Raw genomic sequence first — 19,127 nt, 5'->3', positions numbered from 1 at the left:
CTGATTACTCTTGGGGATATTTTATCTTACACTCAATGAAGACAATCACACCAAGGCAATCGTCAGAACAAATTTAGTTGTCCTTAATTGACATGCAACTATTGTGTTAATCGTACTAGATGTGTAATTCTCCATATTCCACCCTGAGGCATACTCTGTCCCACTATGAGTAGCAACGTTACCTTTTGTTTTAAAATTGCCCTTTACTCCCCCTATATTGTAAGCTCTGAAATCCCTTCTGTATCTGTGTACTTGTTTGTTCTTATTTGTACGTCATTTTGTTTCTGTAATTGATGTCAATCTGTACTGTACCACGCTATGGGATATGTTGGTGCTTTACCCTCCTGTTCTGACAAATTGAGCCAGTATTATTTTAGGTTAGCGGGCATACAAGTGGGGTTTCCCCCTTCTGTTTGTAGAGAGAATATTTTCTCTTTATTGGTCTTCCATAGGATATAGCAAACACACAACTGTATCTTAACCAAACTGATTAACAAATGAGTACATTAGCGCACTGACAGCACTAAGATATTATATCAGTCTGCAAGACTGGGGCAAGAATAGACCACGAGAATAACATGATTTATTTGCATAATTTGGTGCTGTTTCTTTCATTAGGTTAAACCACAGTTTTATACACAATCCCTTATTGTTAAATAAAAAATTAAGAAATATCCAAAACAGGAATGTATTACAAGGCAAGAAAACCTCTGTCAACATATACAGAAGTATTTATCTTTGTGTATTTACATTTGTCCCCTGCAGCAATAATTTATCCTACAAAACAGATCCTGAGCCTGTAAACCGTGAGCTTCATTTTGTTTAATATAAATACGCCTTATTTACTTATAGACATTATATTAATATCTGAAATACCCCCGTTACAGTCAGATGAGGACTCGTTGCTTAGCGCATCTGAAGATTAATGCTATCTCAGAATTACTAATAAGGTGAGTACTGTATGAATATATGCTGCTCATGCAGTAATAAGTTATGACTGGTAATAGAGGTGTCTCAGCGGGTATTACCCAGTACCTCTGTCCCAGTGGAAGTCCCAAGAACAGCTGATCTGCATAACAGGTCATTCTCCCACACACAGCTGCTCCAGGGGACACAATATTCCAATCTGAATAAGGGGGGAATATCTTTATTGGGGAATTGATGTCCCTTCATTTTGTGTACAAACAAACACACAACACGAGATAGTGAGAAAGGAGATAAAAGGACAAGCTCCTATAATAGGCAGCCTTAATGCAATCTTGTTATACTGTATCTGATACCCACGTCCTGCTTATATTTAATGCTTCACTGTTAACATACAGATGTACCCAGCTTTACCTTACTTACTGATATCACAGAATATTATGTTATAATACAGAATATCATAGGATTGAATGGCAGTGATAACGCAGAATATTACAACATATCTCACCATAGGGCGGCAGCCTCCCCATCTGTACATGCACTATCAAGATAGATTAAAAAAAGTACATACAAAAGTAAATGCTATATGCGCTTTTCATTTTTACATTACAGAATATTTGAGAATGACATACGATCAATGACATTTAATGATTAGGAGTAATGTGATGGCTTTATCTGAACTGCTCAGAGCAGCCACTGGGCCAGTGAGGCTGTGTTAGTATAACACGTACACTACATTTCCCAGTGAGTGATTTTGGCCCCTTGCATGTACTGATCCAGCTGCCTTTTCTGGTTTGTTTTTTCAAGGAGATCAAGAGATTACTATTGGGTTATCCACATTGTCAAAGAGCAGCTAAATTCCCCTTTGATCCCTACCACGGATTGCTCAGCCACGCAAGCAGGAGACTATCAGAGATCAGTATCCAACAAGTTTCTCTATCAATATGTTCTCCTTAATCCTGTGTATCTTCGTGTTCTTGGCTCTAACTGACACAGGTAAGACAACTTCTTCCTACTATAAAAACATATTACTACATATCAAGGGATATATATTTATATATATATATATGTATATATATATATATATATATATATATATATATATATATATATGGTACAAAGAATGTAGTCTTCACATTATATATATAATGTTACATCTGAAATCTCTAGATAAAATGAAACAATGTAACACTAGGATCTAAATCTCTTTACATGGATATTAGCGACGTTCTATGTTACCGACCTGTGTGCAGAGCTTTCACCTTCTTAGATACAGTATGTCCCACTGTATCTGCACACCTGTTAGTTAGAGGGATCCGGCAGAATGATCCCTGTATGATCCCAGAGCACCACGCTGCTATGTGTCACAGTTATGTTAACGTACCAGTACAGTACTGTTTCATAGGGGTATGGTATTTAATTACAACCTACTATTTGTAAGTTGCAGATGTGAGAGATACTGTACACTGCATGCACCATTTTAAAGTCACAGAAAATATAAGGTCAATGCTGGATTTTTTGATGTAAATGATACTGTACATAGCTAAATAATCACTATTATCCTCTTCCAGCTCATGGCAGCAGGTGCCTTAAGTGCCTCCACCGCAACAGTGACACATGTGAAGGAGAGTCCGTGTCCTGCAAGGGGGAGTCCCAATGCTTTGTGATGTCTGAATATGCCAATATGAGTAAGTGAAATTCTGTGGTGGTGGGTGGTCCAGTGCTATGGGAACGGGAGTTGTAATTGTAGGTCATATTTTGCAGCCTTTTCTCTATTATTACCACTTCAAACCAAACACCACTATATATATATAAATATATATATATATAACAGTCCCTGTTTTTTTTCTCTTTTCTGTATATATATATATATATATATATATATATATATATATATATATATATATATAGAATCCAATGCACAGCCGGCACACCACATGCAAGTAAATAAGTTTTGGTGCTTATCCCATAAAGCAATAACAGACCATACGATACCGGTTGCAACACGACATCAAGGGACAGCACGCAGGTAAGTAAATCAAAAATGTTCTATATTTGATAGAAGACACAAAAACCGACGTTTCGGTCCCCCAGTGGGACCTTTCTCAAGGTGGTGCAATTGAATGCAGTGCACAATACATATATATACCCCAAACCCCAGTGCAATTCAACAAAACCAATCACAGTTAATTAGCCTCACCTGCCTATGTGACATGCATCCACAGTATCAGCAGGTAAAGAGCGGCCATTTTGAATATATTAACTCTATATTTGTTTACCTGATACTGTATGTGTTTAGGCATGCGCAAAAAGGCTCAGGAATTGCATAATGTTACTGCTGAGAGACTACATAAGTCTGCCAGACCCAGCGATATCTTGGATAACCGGAGAGAGTGCGCATGGGCTAAACTGATCTGGAGCTGATACCTGGATAGATTAACTATTTCAGGGACGTGCAAAATACACATTATAACTGCAAGTTAAGCGAAACATGTGAAACACCTGATGTGCTCACCGTAAATGTGCAAAAAAATGTGAGGGAATAAAACATATATACACACGTGTGGATGACGTGGCTGACTGGAATCTAGGTCAATATATAAATGCTGAAAGCACTCAGCCATATAACGCCTAATGCATAGTGTAGGAAATGATAATGCAATGATGACTCTATGCATCCTGTCAGGAAGCGACACCTTAAAAACCAACAAAAATACATAATGCAGACAATGTCAAATAGAGAAACTGGTAATAAATGCTGTGTCACACTCTCAGCAAACATTGCTACAGGTGGCTCTTGACTAAAAGGGACCTGAGGTATCTGACACACTGTAATGCACCAGCATACATAGAAAGTGAAACAGTGCATCAAAGCATAATAATTTGCACAAACAAAAAAGACAGTATATAAATGCTGAAAGCACTCAGCCATAGAACGCATAATGCGTAGTGTAAGAAATGATAATGCATTGATGACTATGTATCCTTTCAGGAAGCGACACCTTAAATACCAACATAAACACATAATGCAGACACTGTCACATGGAGAAACTAGTGATAAATTGAAGGCAGAATAAATTGTGTGTGTCTCGCTTTCAGCAAACATTGCCACAGGTGGATCTTGACTGCAAGGGACCTAAGGTGCCTGACATGATGGAGGAAATGCGGCTAACTGGCTGAAACCCCAAGGCAGTAAGCGCTGGTTTTGCTGTTAACGATGAATCCTAGTATCAGCAGGCAGCTCAATGGGCCAGGTGCGGAGATTACAGGAAACAGCTTAATCTGAAGTCCTCATTTAGACCCCGTGGGCTCAATGTGCCCAAACTGTAGATGAGTCTGGCTTCCAGCTGTAGTAGTGTCCTGTTGCGATTCCCTCCTCTCCCCGAAGTCCGTGCCTGGGCAATTGGCATACAACGCAAGGTGGCGAGCCCATGCCTCTTCTCTTTGTAATGTCCGGCTACTGGTTGATGTGACAAATCCTCCTTGTTTTCAGTATCAGCCAGTGCCTTCCGTATGGCAGAACGATGTAGGGCTAATCTCTCTTTAAGAATCCTCATTGTCTTTCCTACGTAATAAAGGCCACATGGGCATTGTATAAAATATACAACGTATTTGGATTCACAATTCATTGTATCCTTGATCTTCTGGCGGATGCCAGTGTGAGGGTGTGGATAGGAATTCCCCAATATCAAGTACTGGCAGTTGATGCAACCGTGACATTTATACACGCCTGCTGGTCTGGATAGCCACATTGGTTTTGCAGCATACTTGGCGGTAGGATCTGCTTTTGTAAGGTAGTCGCCCAGGTTTCGGCCCCTTTGATAGCAGAATCTGGGTGGTTTGATAAAGTTGTTGCCAATCACTTTGTCATTGGTCAAGATGTGGCGATGCTTACGTATGCACCTCTTGATGAAGCCAGACGCCGTACTGAAGGTGCTTCTAATGTTGATCCGGTTATCGTCAGTCTTTTGGTCTTTGGGTGTCAACAACCTGCTTCTGTCCACACTTTTGGCCTGCTCCAAGGCAAGAGAGACATCATTATATGCATATCCCCGCATCAGGAACTTTTCTTTCATCTCTATTAGCGCCTCGTCCAGCTGTGATTGGTCACTTGTGATCCGTATTGCACGCAGAAATTGCGAATATGGCAAGCCTCTCTTCAATGCGCCTGGATGATGGCTGGTTGCTGATAAGAGGGTATTTTTATCTGTTGGTTTTTTATAAAGTTTAGTGGCTAGCGATCCATTGGATTTATAGACAATTGTGTCGAGGAGAGACACCTCTTCTTTGCTGAAATTAACAGTGAAGCGGATGGTAGAGGGTATTGTGTTAAGTTGGTCTACAAACAATAATAGATCTCTTTCTGTGCCATCCCAGATAAAGAACAGGTCATCTATATAACGCAAATATTTGGTAATATTATTTTTGAATGTGTTATTATTCATGATATGCTTCTGCTCATATGTATCCGTGAATAAATTAGCATACGATGGGGCCATGTTGGACCCCATCGCAGTGCCCATCAACTGTAAGTAGAATTTATTCTCGAATTTAAAATAGTTTTTATTGAGAATAATGTGCATTAATAGTAACAAGAAATCAGGAGGAGGGCCCTGATGATTGGTGAATTGCTCAAAATGACATCTGCTAGCCTCAATGCCTTCTTCATGTGTGATATTTGTGTATAGACTAGCTACGTCCATGGTCACCAGTATGGTATTACTTGTAATACCTGATAAGGTACTAAGCTGATTAATAAAATCAGTGGTATCTTTCACAAAAGATTGCATCCTGGTGACCATGGGCTGTAGAAAATAGTCAACGTACTTTGAAATAGTATGTGTCAATGAGCCACGTGCCGATATAATCGGTCTACTGTACCTGGGGGTGCAGTTATGGAATTGTGTATCTTAGGTAAGATATAGATAACAGGGATGATGGGGAATGGTTGTTTTAGAAAATTCCCAATCGTTTCAGAGATCCAATTGTTAGTAATGCCCAGATCTATGACCGAATCAATCTCTTTTTTTTATAAGATGCCATGGGATCTGACCCCAAACATTTATATTGGGAAGCTGTCCCCAGTTGTCTGAGTATTTCCCCCCGATAGTAGGTGTAAGGCATAACTACAATACCCCCACCCTTATCAGCTGACCTAATGATAATATCCTTATTGCCCTGTAGGGACTTTAGAGCTAAGTATTCCACTTTAGTCAAATTGGAGAAACTGGTGGGGTAGTTCTTTATTTTTGGCCTGGTCTCATTTTCCACTAGACTCATAAACGTGAGGATATTGCAGTTATGCGTTTGGGGGTCAAGTACTCTGTGGTCCGAATGAGCTAGATATGTCAGTGTTGGCCATTGAGCTATCATCTGTCCCTGGTATCCTGCTGAAATAGTCTCTGAGCTTAAGTTGACGGTTTAGTTTATATAGGTCAACCTCCCATTGGAAAGGGTCCTATTTATGGGTAGGAACAAATGATAGACCTTTATTCAAAAGACTTATTTCAGCGGGGTTGAGGGTATAGTTAGACATATTAAATATTATGTTTTCTGCTGGTTGCCCTTGTTCCCTCCTCTTGTTTTTGTCTGTCGCAGTTGATATCTGCCGCTTCCGCCCCCCTCTTCTTGTCTTCCCTCTGCGTTGGGTAAACGTTTGGGAAGGGGAGGCTTGCCCTGCCCTAAAAAAGGTTCAGCTAGTGTGTTATCAGGGTTATCAGAGTAATCAGTATCACTTGTGTTATAGGTGCTTTCAGTTGCGCCTGCTTTCTTAGATTTGTTGAAAAAGCGTCTATTGCATTGTGTAATCTGCGTATTTTCACTGATCCCCAGTAACCATCTATAAACACGTCTTTCCTTGTAATCTGCCTTGACAACCTTTAATTTTTCTTTTTATATTTAATAATGTTCTCACGATATGCGTCTATGTTTACCTGAATCTTATCAACCCAATCTGTGGATGTATCTGTGCTAAGAGTATCCCCGTATTTGGTAGAAATTGTGTCTATTTGTGTTCTTATTTTAATAAGTTCCTTACTGGATTGCTCTATTACCAAAATCATTAAATCAAAGGAGCATTTGTTCAATATGCCTATCCATTTTTTAAGAAACTCAGGATCCCCTCTACCAATTGTGGGTTGATTTTTTATGCGTAAACCTTTTAGTAGTAATTTTTCTCTATGGTAATGTGATAAGGTCACACCGTGTAGATAAGCATCTACCTCTTTTTTCTTTAATTTAATGGTATCATTATATATATCTACCGCTTTATCAGGTCCAAAAACCGCATCAATATCCTCAGTGTATCTGATTTGGGCAATTTCAGCGTCACTGTAACTTACTGTCTCTGATAGATTAGAGAAAATTCCAGCCACGTCATCAAATTGATCCATTCGCACCTTTGATAAAAGCCACAAATCAAAATTAAAGTCAGTCAATTCTTCTGCTCAGTGTGTCAGCTGAGACAGGAGTTCAATAGTGTCCCTGGGTGCCTATGCTCATACCATAGAAATGTAGAATCCAATGCACAGCCGGCACACCATATGCAAGTAAATACGTTTTGGTGCTTATCCCATAAAGCAATAACAGACCATACGATACCGGTTGCAACACGACATCAAGGGACAGCACGCAGGTAAGTAAATCAAAAATGTGTTTATGTTGGTATTTAAGGTGTCGCTTCCTGGAAGGATACATAGTCATCAATGCATTATCATTTCTTACACTACGCATTATGCGTTCTATGGCTGAGTGGACACCATTACAGGCTCGAACGGCACCACTGGCTTATGAGGGCCAATCTCATAACTGCTTTCAAATAACGCTTTACTTGTGAGTGGGCATTTGTCTGGTTTTAAATGTTCCATAAAATTATTGGTAAACTTTAATGCACTAGGTGTGCGCCTGTTTTCTTTTCTTTTTTCTTTCATATATATATATATATACACAGTATATATATACACAGTATATATATAATATAGTATAGTATATAATAACTATGTATTAAATATACTGAATGCTTGGAAGTGAAATTGTACAAATATATCAAGATGGAACTTTATTTTACCATGGATGTACCTCTATTCTAAACCAATCAACACAAATAAAGGTATAGTGTATCAAATGAACTTCCTATAATATCCTAATAAAGGAGGAATAAATAATGATACTTAAGAGTCCACTGATGAAAATCAAATAATCCAAAAAATCTTACACACAGGATACAGGCTGCCTTCTTTGTGGGCTCAACGACCTCCCCTTAACCTGTATAGAAAAACAAAAAAGAAAAGCGCCCGATCCTAGTACAATATGTTTAAAAATATATGTAAATTTAATGTCCCAGATAACAAAGGAAAACTCCCAAACAAACGTTAAAAACAGGCATATTATGAGAATATACTCATGCTCCAGCGATCCGTGACTGTTTCTTTGCTGGTCATCAAAGCTGCACACCACGAGTCTCCACACCAGCAGGAAATTGTGATGTTAGTCCTCTGTATAGGTATCCTCCAGCAACACACCACAAGCGTATGTGGTTCCGGCTGGGGAATTAATTCTGTGTGGCCCCAATGGAAATCAGTGCAAGTCTCTGACAGTCTGTCGCGGAGCAGCACCAAGATAAGTAAATCAAGTACAGTCCAATCCTACGCGTTTCATCAGATAAACTGACTTCATCAGGGATTCATAATATATTATTAATAAATTTTTATATATATATATATTTACAGATGCAGCGGTGCACAAGTGTTTATCGCGATTGCTTTGTTTGAATTTCATGGATTCTGTTTCATATCCGTGGCAGAAATGAATGAGTTGTAATGTGTACAGTACTGTGCTACTGTGCTACTGTTTCAATTTCAGTGTTTAACACTGTTTAACACTAAAATGCCATTTTCTGCACTCACGTTTAAGGCGGGAAGGTTGGAAGAAATCACACGCCATGAAATGGGTATTCCGTGGTATAAAACGCGTGAAGTGTTCGAATAACGGCCACTGCATCTATAACAAAAAATAAAACAGCGCTACCGGTGATTTAGGCAAAGGTACTCTAATATGAATACTAACTATTGAAGGAACACTAAATATTAAACATAGTAATATATATAAATATATGTATATGTATATGTGTATATATATATATATATATATATATATAAATATATATATATATATATATATACAGGTAAACCCCATTATAGCGCGACCCGTTATAACGCGAAATCGGTTATAACGCGGTTTTCACGTGGCTCCCGTTTAAAAAATAAATAAATAAATACATTTTTAAATTAAAAAAATATATATTTTTTTTATTTTTTTTGCACACTGCACACACTGCACACACTCTCACTGCACACTCTCTCACTGTACACTCTCTCACTCACTGCACACACTCACTGCACACACTCACTGCACACACTCACTGCACACACTCACTGCACACACTCTCACTGCACACACACTCACTGCCACTGCACACACTCTCACTGCGCACACTCTCACTGCGCACACTCTCACTGCGCACACTCTCACTGCGCACACTCTCACTGCACACACACTCACTGCACACACACTCACTGCACACACACTCACTGCACACACACTCACTGCACACACACTCACTGCACACAAACTCTCACTGCACACACACTCTCACTGCACACACACTCTCACTGCACACACTCTCACTGCACACACACACTCACTGCACACACTGCACACTGCACACTGCACACACTCCCAGCACACTGCTCACAGCACACACTCTCACTGCATGCACACTGCACACACTGCACACTGCATGCACACTGCACACACTGCACACAGCACTCACAGCACACAGCACTCACAGCACACTCTCAAAGCACTCACAGCACACTACACCACACCTCCCCCTCCCTACCTTTTGTGTCGGCTGCTGAGATCGGAGCGGAGCTGGCATCAAGAGGAGGGGGGGGTTTTGGGAGGAGGGGGGTGTCGGGAGGAGGGGGGGGTGAGTGAGGAGCAGGCTGGGACTCGGAGGGCCGCGTGGGCTATGCCGCTGCTGGACTCGCCGTTGCTAGGGGACGGGTAGGGCTTCCGGCCACCTTCCTTCCTTCCCTCCTCACTCCTTCCAGATCAGGCGCGCGGCGGCCATTTTTTTTTAAAATCAGCGCGACCCCAGGTCCAGCGCGGTTGGATCGGGTGGCCCCCGAGGACCGCGCTATAATGGGGTTTACCTCAGGTAAAGTGAGTGTGTGCAGTGAGTGTGTGCAGTGAGAGAGTTTGCAGTGAGAGAGTGTGCAGTGAGAGAGTGTGCAGTGAGAGAGTGTGCAGTGAACGGGAGCACCATGAAAACCGCGTTATAACCTATTTCTCGTTATAACGGGTCGCGCTATAATGGGGTTTACCTGTGTGTGTGTATATATATATATATATATATATATATATATATATGAGCTTGAGAAAGGACCAGCGGGGTCGAAACGTTGCCCTATATTAGTGATTTTGTATTGTTATACTCAATAAATTACTGACTTTATCACATTTTGGTCAGTGCTGCAGATTTTGTGCTACTTTATATTTCCAGGACTGGTTGGTGATCCTTGTCCTTCTGCTTGCACCCCATACTAAGTTAATTACTTACCTTTTTACTTAGTAGTGTGGACCAGGCATCATTGACTTATATATACAGTATATTGTGGAATATTTGAGTTTGTAGATTATTTTCCAGTGTGGAGCCCAGATCTCTTCAGCTATTAATATGGACATTGACTTCTCCTTACCTACATTTTCCCCACAGATGGACAAATATTCCGTTCAATTGCTAAGGGTTGTGCTGAAGAAATACCTTGTGACTCTTCAGGCTATGTATCTAACAGTATGTTCCTTGTACGTGAGAACGTCAAATGCTGCTCTGGGGATAACTGCAACACCAATAAATATTACAGTAAGTGCCCTAGAAATGCATTTAAAAAATCCAACTGGATCAAACATCCATACGAAAAAGAATTTGCTACACTACTGCACTCAATATTGAATTACAATTACAGTATTAAAACATTGAGTATACAAGGAATGCCAATTGTTTACAAAACATATTATTTTTAAATGTTGAAATATACAGAAGTATTCTCAACAACATATAAAACCAAACTAATACAGTATATCATATTATACATGTTCCTTTATAAAGAGTGCTGACTGAACCAAAGATACAGTACACTACTATGCTTATACTTTATACATATAATCTGCAGATGGATGATTAGCAATGGATATTTATACCACTGTTTAAAGGCGGAAGGAAATACAGGTATCTCACAGCTTGGGCAAATTGAAGCGCATATGTTGTAACTTGCTATATTTACCCAACATGGGGTCGGTGAAACCTTGTGTCTCCTGATTTACGGGGAATTGAAGTGAGAGGGCTTCAGAATACATTTTTAAACTGTCCTTTCAGATATCTAAATATAAAGAGAGATATTCAGATCCTAGGACAAACTTACTGCTGATAATATAACAGGCGGAGTCTTTCCTCATGTGAACAGCGACCGCGGGAAATCCAAAAGCATATTCTGAAGGCTTGGAGACACTGTGCGGCTCACTCCGTAGCCGTCAGTAATGGCCCATCAGATTAACACAACGGGGGTCCTTGCATTTAAATTGGACTTGTGCTGTGTGAATCCTACCGGACTGCTCCTGTCTGTAAGAGGTGCTCACTATGGGGCTCATGCAGTAAAGTCCGATCGAAATTATCGGCAGGGTTTTGAAATCGCCATATTTTTTTGCCGTGTTGCTCTCACGGTATGCAGAAAGGCCCGAATACCAATGAGAGCAACATTTCCAAACATGGTGAGGTGCTGGCAGCGATAGGACCTGCCCTCCGATAAGGGCTCACCCAGCGAGTTGTATCTGCTGCCGAGAGATCCGCCTCTCTCAGAGATAATCTCGCAGGAAAAAACTATTTTTACATTTAAATTGTATTACTGTGTATTGTAGCAGGGGGTCTCCGGAGCAGAACAACATTGGTTTCCGGTCGAGGGACCCCTAACATCCCGAGATACATTCTCCGTTAGGGGGTACCAATATCTCCAATACATGGAGATGTCCCAATCACGTGATCGTGACATGGCGGGGATAATGTAATTTTAGTGGTGTTTTCAATAGTTTATTTCAGCGGGGCTTGCTTTTTAATAAAGGCATGTTTTTGGTAGTGATATTTTGTGTGTTGGTGGTTACTTTGAGCTTTCATTTATTTCATAACAGTTTGGTTTTGGAGTTTTAATTGGGAATTGTGTAATGTGCAAAATCCCTATTATCCATATCTGGATAAAAGCATATTTGCCCATATTTTACCTGCCAATTTATCAAGACACTTTGAAGATTAATATTGAATAAAGTTTCCCAGGTGCAGAAATGAAGCAAGCCGAGTGCAAAAGAATGTCCAGAGGCGGATTAAGATTGTCTGGGGCCCTTGGCACCAAGACTTTGGGGGGCCTTTCTTCAAGGCATTCTTCTCCTGCAGCATTGCTGCGTCATGTGATCTTGTTTTGTCATGACGATGTGACGCTGCAGGGGGGGCTGATCCGGAGAAGTTAGGAGACACCCTCATCTCACTCACTCCACAACACACACACCCTAAGGGAGCACTGTTTGCAATTCGCGTTTTCCAAAATGCCTCTCTTTGTCCAAGTCTCCTGTGTCTGTGTCACCTCCTTGGTCAATACCTTTTGTTCCACCGGCCTCTCATCTTTCCGGCTAATTGATCTTATATGTTCAACAAAGCTAATTTTGCTTTACATTTAAAAGGCCACATAGGACCGTTAGAGTGTATACCATGTATTTGGAATCCCATGTAAAGAAGTCCTGAATTGGCATAAAAGTCCCACTCCTTAGGTGGCTCAAGAATGCCCCCTTGATGATATTGTTGCAAGAAGAACAATGTAACCAAGGAAATGTTCCATACACGGATAAACAAGAACATGTTTGCTCCCCATTATTTTTAGGAGACACTAAATCTTCACAAATCAATTCATCATGAAAGCTCTGGGCTCTTTTAAATGATAACAAAGGTAGATTATTAAAGAGTTCACCATATCTGCAGTTATTCCTCAAGATACTCCAATGCTTAGTAATACTCCTTTTTATGGACGTAGAAAATATATTGATTGTAATCACGCAGGGTATTTTATTGATAGTCTTTCTCAGACAACTGCACCATCCTTAACGTTGAATCACTGAAAGGTTAACTGCAAATTTCATTTTAATACAAAGATAGAGAGCTGATCAAAAAGATAAAGCATTTAACATCACGAAACTCAAGAATAACAGCAGAGAATTCTTACTAAAACTGATCAAATGATTCAAAGTGCTACAGATGCACTGGGATACTCTGACAAACAATTATAACAAAGAAGCTATGCAATAAGTAGACACATTGTATTGAAGAGTTCTTTATATACTGGCTTTTATAATTACATGTGTAGCCATTGCTGTACTGTTAATGAATACAAGGATGAGATATATGTGTGTATGTATATATATATATATATATATATATATATATATATATATATATATTCGAGAAATCTAACTGTTTACCTCGTTCATTCTTAGTGCCTCCTGATAATGTAAAACCCAGTGGAAGGGTTTGCCCAGACTGCTTTAAGGGGAATAGCTTTGACGATTGTATCAGCGACAAAACACGAGAGTGCAAACATAAAGAGGACAAATGTGTCACCTACACCGGGCAGTTCAAAAATCCAGGTAATTAGCACAGTCCTCAAAGGTGTATTAAGAAAATGGGTGATGAGACCTTCCCTATACCTAATGTATATAACAGTAACTGATTTAATTGACTTATATGTAACATGCTTAATCGCACCTGGCACATACATTGGAATAGGCTGTTACTAGGTGTAAAGACTGAGCAGGGGGTGAGGGAGATGAAGGGTTTTATCAGTAGGATGATATAAGAGGACACAGAAGGGCACCTGTATGTATCAGTGACATGCAGCACAGGTAACTGCATCTTATTGCTAAATTAAAAACTAATGATGATCCCGATTTTTACCACGAAATATACATTTCAGTGTTTAAAGTATCATGAATACATTTATTTTGTGGTTTGACAATAATCATGCTGACCCTCCTATTTCCGATCATGTGTAATTTATCTTACTTATCTTCTCATGCGGAACATTGCCACAGCTGTATGTGTCTTCAGGCTGCAGTACGTTATGAGGCAGCCTGTCCCACTGACCCTTTTAGTTCCTGCGTATTTACTATGTGTGTGATACACGGCCGCGCACCTTCTGCCACCGGGGACATACCCAAGGAAAGACAGACCTGGGGGAGAGACGGTCTCACAGTCTGGGGGGGCGCTGTCTGGGGGGGCGCTGTGCATGGAGAGGTCTGGTTATTACTTAGAAAGGAAAGTAGTTTGTACATGTTCTTATCGTCTCTCCTTTAGAGAGAATAAGTACTGAACAAATAAAATGAATAGGTAACTGTAACTGTAAGGGAAATGTAATTTCATAAACACATATAATAACTCTGCAATTGTTAAGTTATATTATTAGATATTTTGTGTTACAAAAGATCTAGTTTTATTGTTTCATGTTCCCCAATACAGTTCCAGGAGTGAAATCAGGAGTCAAATGTAAACATTGCATTTAACAAACCTGTAGCGTTTAACACCTATCCTCATTTCTCTCAAGGGAATATATTGCCACGGTTAGTGCACAAATATATGATGAAAAACAAAAACAGCGCACAACTCATAGGGGCCTATGCAGAGAACAGCGCTAATAGCAATCTCGCCATTTTCCGGCGAAAATCGCGCTAAAAACAGCCGAAAATGGCGAGATTTGAAAAAAGCGCCATTTTTTTTTCTTTCCCTTTATATTCGCCGCGCGGCTGGAGAGTTTCAAATCTCTCCAGTTTTTTTCTCTGCCGTATGCAGAGAGCCGCGATCGCCATCTAGTGGCTGTTCGCGCCAAAAAAAGGGCGCGATTTTCAACATTTTTCCTCTCCACCAAGCAGCTGGCGCTCCGCGGTCGGTGGAGGGGAAAAAAAAAAAACCCGATTTTTCCCCCACTAGTTTCAACAGCGCTTATAGCGCTGGTTGAAACTCTCCATATGCAGAAAGGCAGTTTTCTGCCCTTTCTGCATATGGAGATAAAAACTCTCCAATAAAGCTAAACATTTTCCCCCTCTCCACTTCTGAATAGCGCTGCTCTCTGCATGAGGCCCATAGTGTATTAAAAATGATTATTGCTCATTGCAAGGAAGGTTATATATGCACGTACATCAAACAATAAATCAGGCAAGACATGTTTTGGACATGTTACCACAGGGCGCATGTGACGGTAGGGGGTAATCAGGCTCTCAAATAAAGGTTTAAGCCCGTTTGGTTACCCCCTAATCCATAATAAGGGTTCAAGAAAAGTCAGCTCCTGAGCCCAGGGTTGTACATGCATACCCTGCAATGTGCGGTAATAAAGTATTTGATGTGTTTTTACCTTTCCCAGAGTGCCAGAGAGCCGAGAATACTGTGGTATGAGTTTCAAGGGGGGTTTTGCAGAGAAAGTGTGGTCATAACGTGCCTAGCTAGTCGGGGTCCAGAGTTGCTGGTTCCCCTAAAAATGTACCCAAGAATCAGGTCCGATTCCTGGGTGCATGTAGACACACTGTCTCGGTACTATCTCCCCTTGAAAATGTTTTCGTGACTCACCAAACAGTGCTTCAGAACAGACCAGAAAGGTAAATGGGGTATAGGGATGTGAGGTGTCCCTGAAACAGTCAAAGGGTCCCTATGTTAATGGGGATACCCTGTAAATGCCCAGGTCACCCAGAACCTGTATTGGGGTTCTGAGGTGCTTCAACCATACTTATAAAGTTGTGAGGGGATTCTTAGAATCCATTTTAAGTCTATGCAATAGTGTGTGGGGTATATGGCTCGTAAGAAGCAAAGTGCAGCTTTTGATTCTATTCCCCATACCAGGAAGACTTAGGATATTTTAAAGTGTATATTTTTGCACTGGGGCTGCAAACCTGGTGCCGGTGAGTCTGCCAGGACATCTGGAGATGAAAACCACAGAGGAGGTTTGAGGTGTCAATGTGCTAAGTGGAAGGGGCAGGGTGGAGTACTGGGGCAGGGTGGAGTACTGGGTCCGGGTATAAACTGGGTACAAACTTCTTCCAAGCAAAGATAAAGATGATGGCCCATATTTATTGATACACATTGTGGCACCAAAATACAGAACAGACCCAATGCATGATCCTGGTAAAAAGGTGTAAATTGCATGGTCTCCCGAGACACACATCCACTGGCTGACCCTATTGGTGGATCCGGGACCGGGGACTGTTGGTTTAGAGCCCAACGGATCCGTTATAAGTACCGTAATCCAGAGAATCCAGGAGTAAAGACGGGAAGTGCCAGCTGATGTGGATATCGAGGAATATAGACAATCAGATGTGTGCGCCCTGTGATAACATGTCCAAAACATGTACTGCCTGATTTATTGAGTTTGATGTACGTGCATATATCACCTTCCTTGCAATGGGCAATAATAATTTTTAATACACTGAGTTGTACGCTGTTTTTGTTTTTCTTACACGAGCTTTTGTGATGCGAAGCCATCATTGTTGAAACAGCGGCAGACTCGTGTATTATCTCAACAGGAAAGGTTGCATTTATATTCCTTCCTCACTTCACTCAAGTGATTCACTGACACTATTTTGACACACTATTTTGATACACATATTGTATAATTACTCACTTTGTAGGATAATGTTTCTACCTTGGTTCATCACTGTTTAATATTATTCGCTTACACTGTTCCGCTTATTTATCACGATCTGGTGCACATTTATTTTTGTTCTATTGTCACAAACATGTGATGCTGGATATTCTTCATTATCTGATCAGAGAAATATGCTGTCTCTGCAGATGGATCAAATGTGCAATTGTCCCAAAAAGGCTGCATGTCTCCCTCGATATGTAAGCACGGCTTCGCTATATTGATTGGTTTTGAAGATGTATCCATGTCTGGCATTCGTTGCACCTAACTGCAGAAAGAAGACAGATCCCCCAGTCTTCAAAGATTTGCAATCATTAAATAATGACAGAAGAGAAGAAAAGAAGTAAATATTTTATTTAGATTATTGATACATATGCGCTGGGAGTTTGAATTATTGAAATGATAATAACAATAAACAATTACAATTGTTAAGCAATGTATTATTATTGTCTCCTTTGTATCGGTCACACAGGAAGCTTTGGCAGAACACGAGTTGCCATATCATAATCCTTTTATAGGAACCACAAAGTAAGAAAGTAAACAAAGATTTTATAAATGTAATCTCATATCAAATAAATAAATACCAAAAATCAAGTGTTTGAATGTGTGTGCTGGGCTCATTTGCTGGAGCATTGCAAATTCATTTTGACAGGTTAAATTGGGATGATATTGTTGAAAGGTGGAGTGATTACGCTGTAGTTTTGTGGTGAGATTTTTAAACTCGAAGATCCCAGATCAGAAACTTGTGAATCAGTTTAACAAAGTAAAACATGTAGGAAGGTGGGAGGGCAGGGCATTTTACAGGTTATCTCTGATGAAAATCTGAACCACTGTGACAGTCAGATAAACCATGGTTTGAACTACTGTAGAGTATGAGTGATAATAGAGAGAGAGGCATATTGTTCATCTGTCCAATGGTAATGTATCTGCATTATAGATACTTGTTCATAGAAAAACAGCACTCAAGTGATCTTGTAGAAAGAAAGAAAAAAAAATGTTATTAGTGAAATATATATATATATATATATATATATATATATATATTATATATATATATTTCACTAAGAAAATGTTTTTTTCTTTCTGTATATATGGTTTTCTGTATATATATATATATATATATATATATATATATATATATATATATATATATATATATATACACAGAAAAACAGAGACTGCACTTGATATAATGGTGAGCAACACCAATGATAATCCAAAAATTATATCAAATATAAAAACATATATATCAATAAAAATTCATAAATAAAAATAATAAAATGTAAAAAAATGTAAATGTGATTATAATTTAACTGATGCCTGACTATACCACATATGTGAACTACTAAACCTATATATACTTGAAATTACTATTAACTCTATCTATATATTTAATATAACTGAATGCTGAGTGATATTGTACATGTATATCCGGATGGAACTCTAAACTACCATGAATGTACCTCTATTCTATATCAATCAACACAGGTAAAGGTATAGTGTATCGAATGAACTTCCTATAATGTCCTAATAAAGGGGGAATAATATGTACAGTATGATTGATGATACTTAAGAGTCCATGGATAAAAGATCAAATAATCCAAAAAATCTTGCACACAGGATAAAGGCTGCCTTCTTTGTGGGCTCAACGACCTCCCCTTAACCTGTATAGAAAAAAGAAAAAGAAAAGCGCCCGATCCTAGTGCAATACGTTAAAAAATATATGTAAATTTAATGTCCCAGATAACAAATTAATACTCACAAACAAACGTTAAAAACAGGCATATTATGAGTATATACTCATGCACCAACGATCCGTGACTGTGTCTTTGCTGGTCATCAAAACTGCATACCATGAGTCTCCACACCAGCAGGAAATTGCGATGTTAGTTCTCTGTATAGGTATCATCCAGCAACACACCACAAGCGTATGTGGTTCCGGCTGGGGAATTAATTCTGTGTGGCTCCAATGGAAATCAGTGCAAGTCTCTGACAGTCTGTCGCGGAGCAGCGCCAAGATAAGTAAATCAAGTATTGTCCAATCCTACGCGTTTCATCAGATAAACTGACTTCATCAGGGAAAAGTAATTAAGTCAGTTTATCTGATGAAACGCCTAGGATGAGACTATACTTTCCTACGCTTGTCCTCTGGGCTGCTGTACTCAGGGGGTGTTGCGCCACTGTCTTGAGCTTTTCTCGTGCTGCGGCTAGCATGCTGGATGTTCCTTGCTTGCACTCCGGTGTCCTGGATGTGACGTAATCTCTACGTATTTCCGGTGTCTCTGGTAGGTGATTACCCCTATAGCAAATCTATACAAATGGATAGAACTACCTCCCAGGCTTCAGTTTTTGCTGGCAAATGATTACTGACCAACAGTCCACAACTGCAGACTTGGATACGTCAGTTGGTTATAGATAAAA

The 19,127-nt window shown here is 39.8% G+C and overlaps 1 protein-coding gene across 1 annotated transcript; it reads left to right on the top strand.

Moving 5' to 3' along the window:
- The first annotated feature begins 836 nt into the window (after nt 1–836).
- Nucleotides 837–17,213, top strand: LOC142497939 (phospholipase A2 inhibitor gamma subunit B-like). Its single transcript, XM_075606408.1, has 6 exons — nt 837–950; nt 1,732–1,920; nt 2,496–2,612; nt 10,703–10,849; nt 13,519–13,668; nt 16,856–17,213. Exons 2-6 carry the CDS (start codon nt 1,869–1,871, stop codon nt 16,972–16,974), a joined length of 585 nt encoding a protein of 194 aa, XP_075462523.1. The 5' UTR covers nt 837–950; nt 1,732–1,868; the 3' UTR covers nt 16,975–17,213.
- Nucleotides 17,214–19,127: the final 1,914 nt, after the last annotated feature.

The sequence above is a fragment of the Ascaphus truei genome, chromosome 6, assembly GCF_040206685.1.
Source record: "Ascaphus truei isolate aAscTru1 chromosome 6, aAscTru1.hap1, whole genome shotgun sequence".
NCBI lineage: Eukaryota > Metazoa > Chordata > Amphibia > Anura > Ascaphidae > Ascaphus > Ascaphus truei.
The sequence above is the reverse complement of the archived record's forward strand: the minus strand, read 5'-3'. Positions and strand labels throughout refer to the sequence as shown.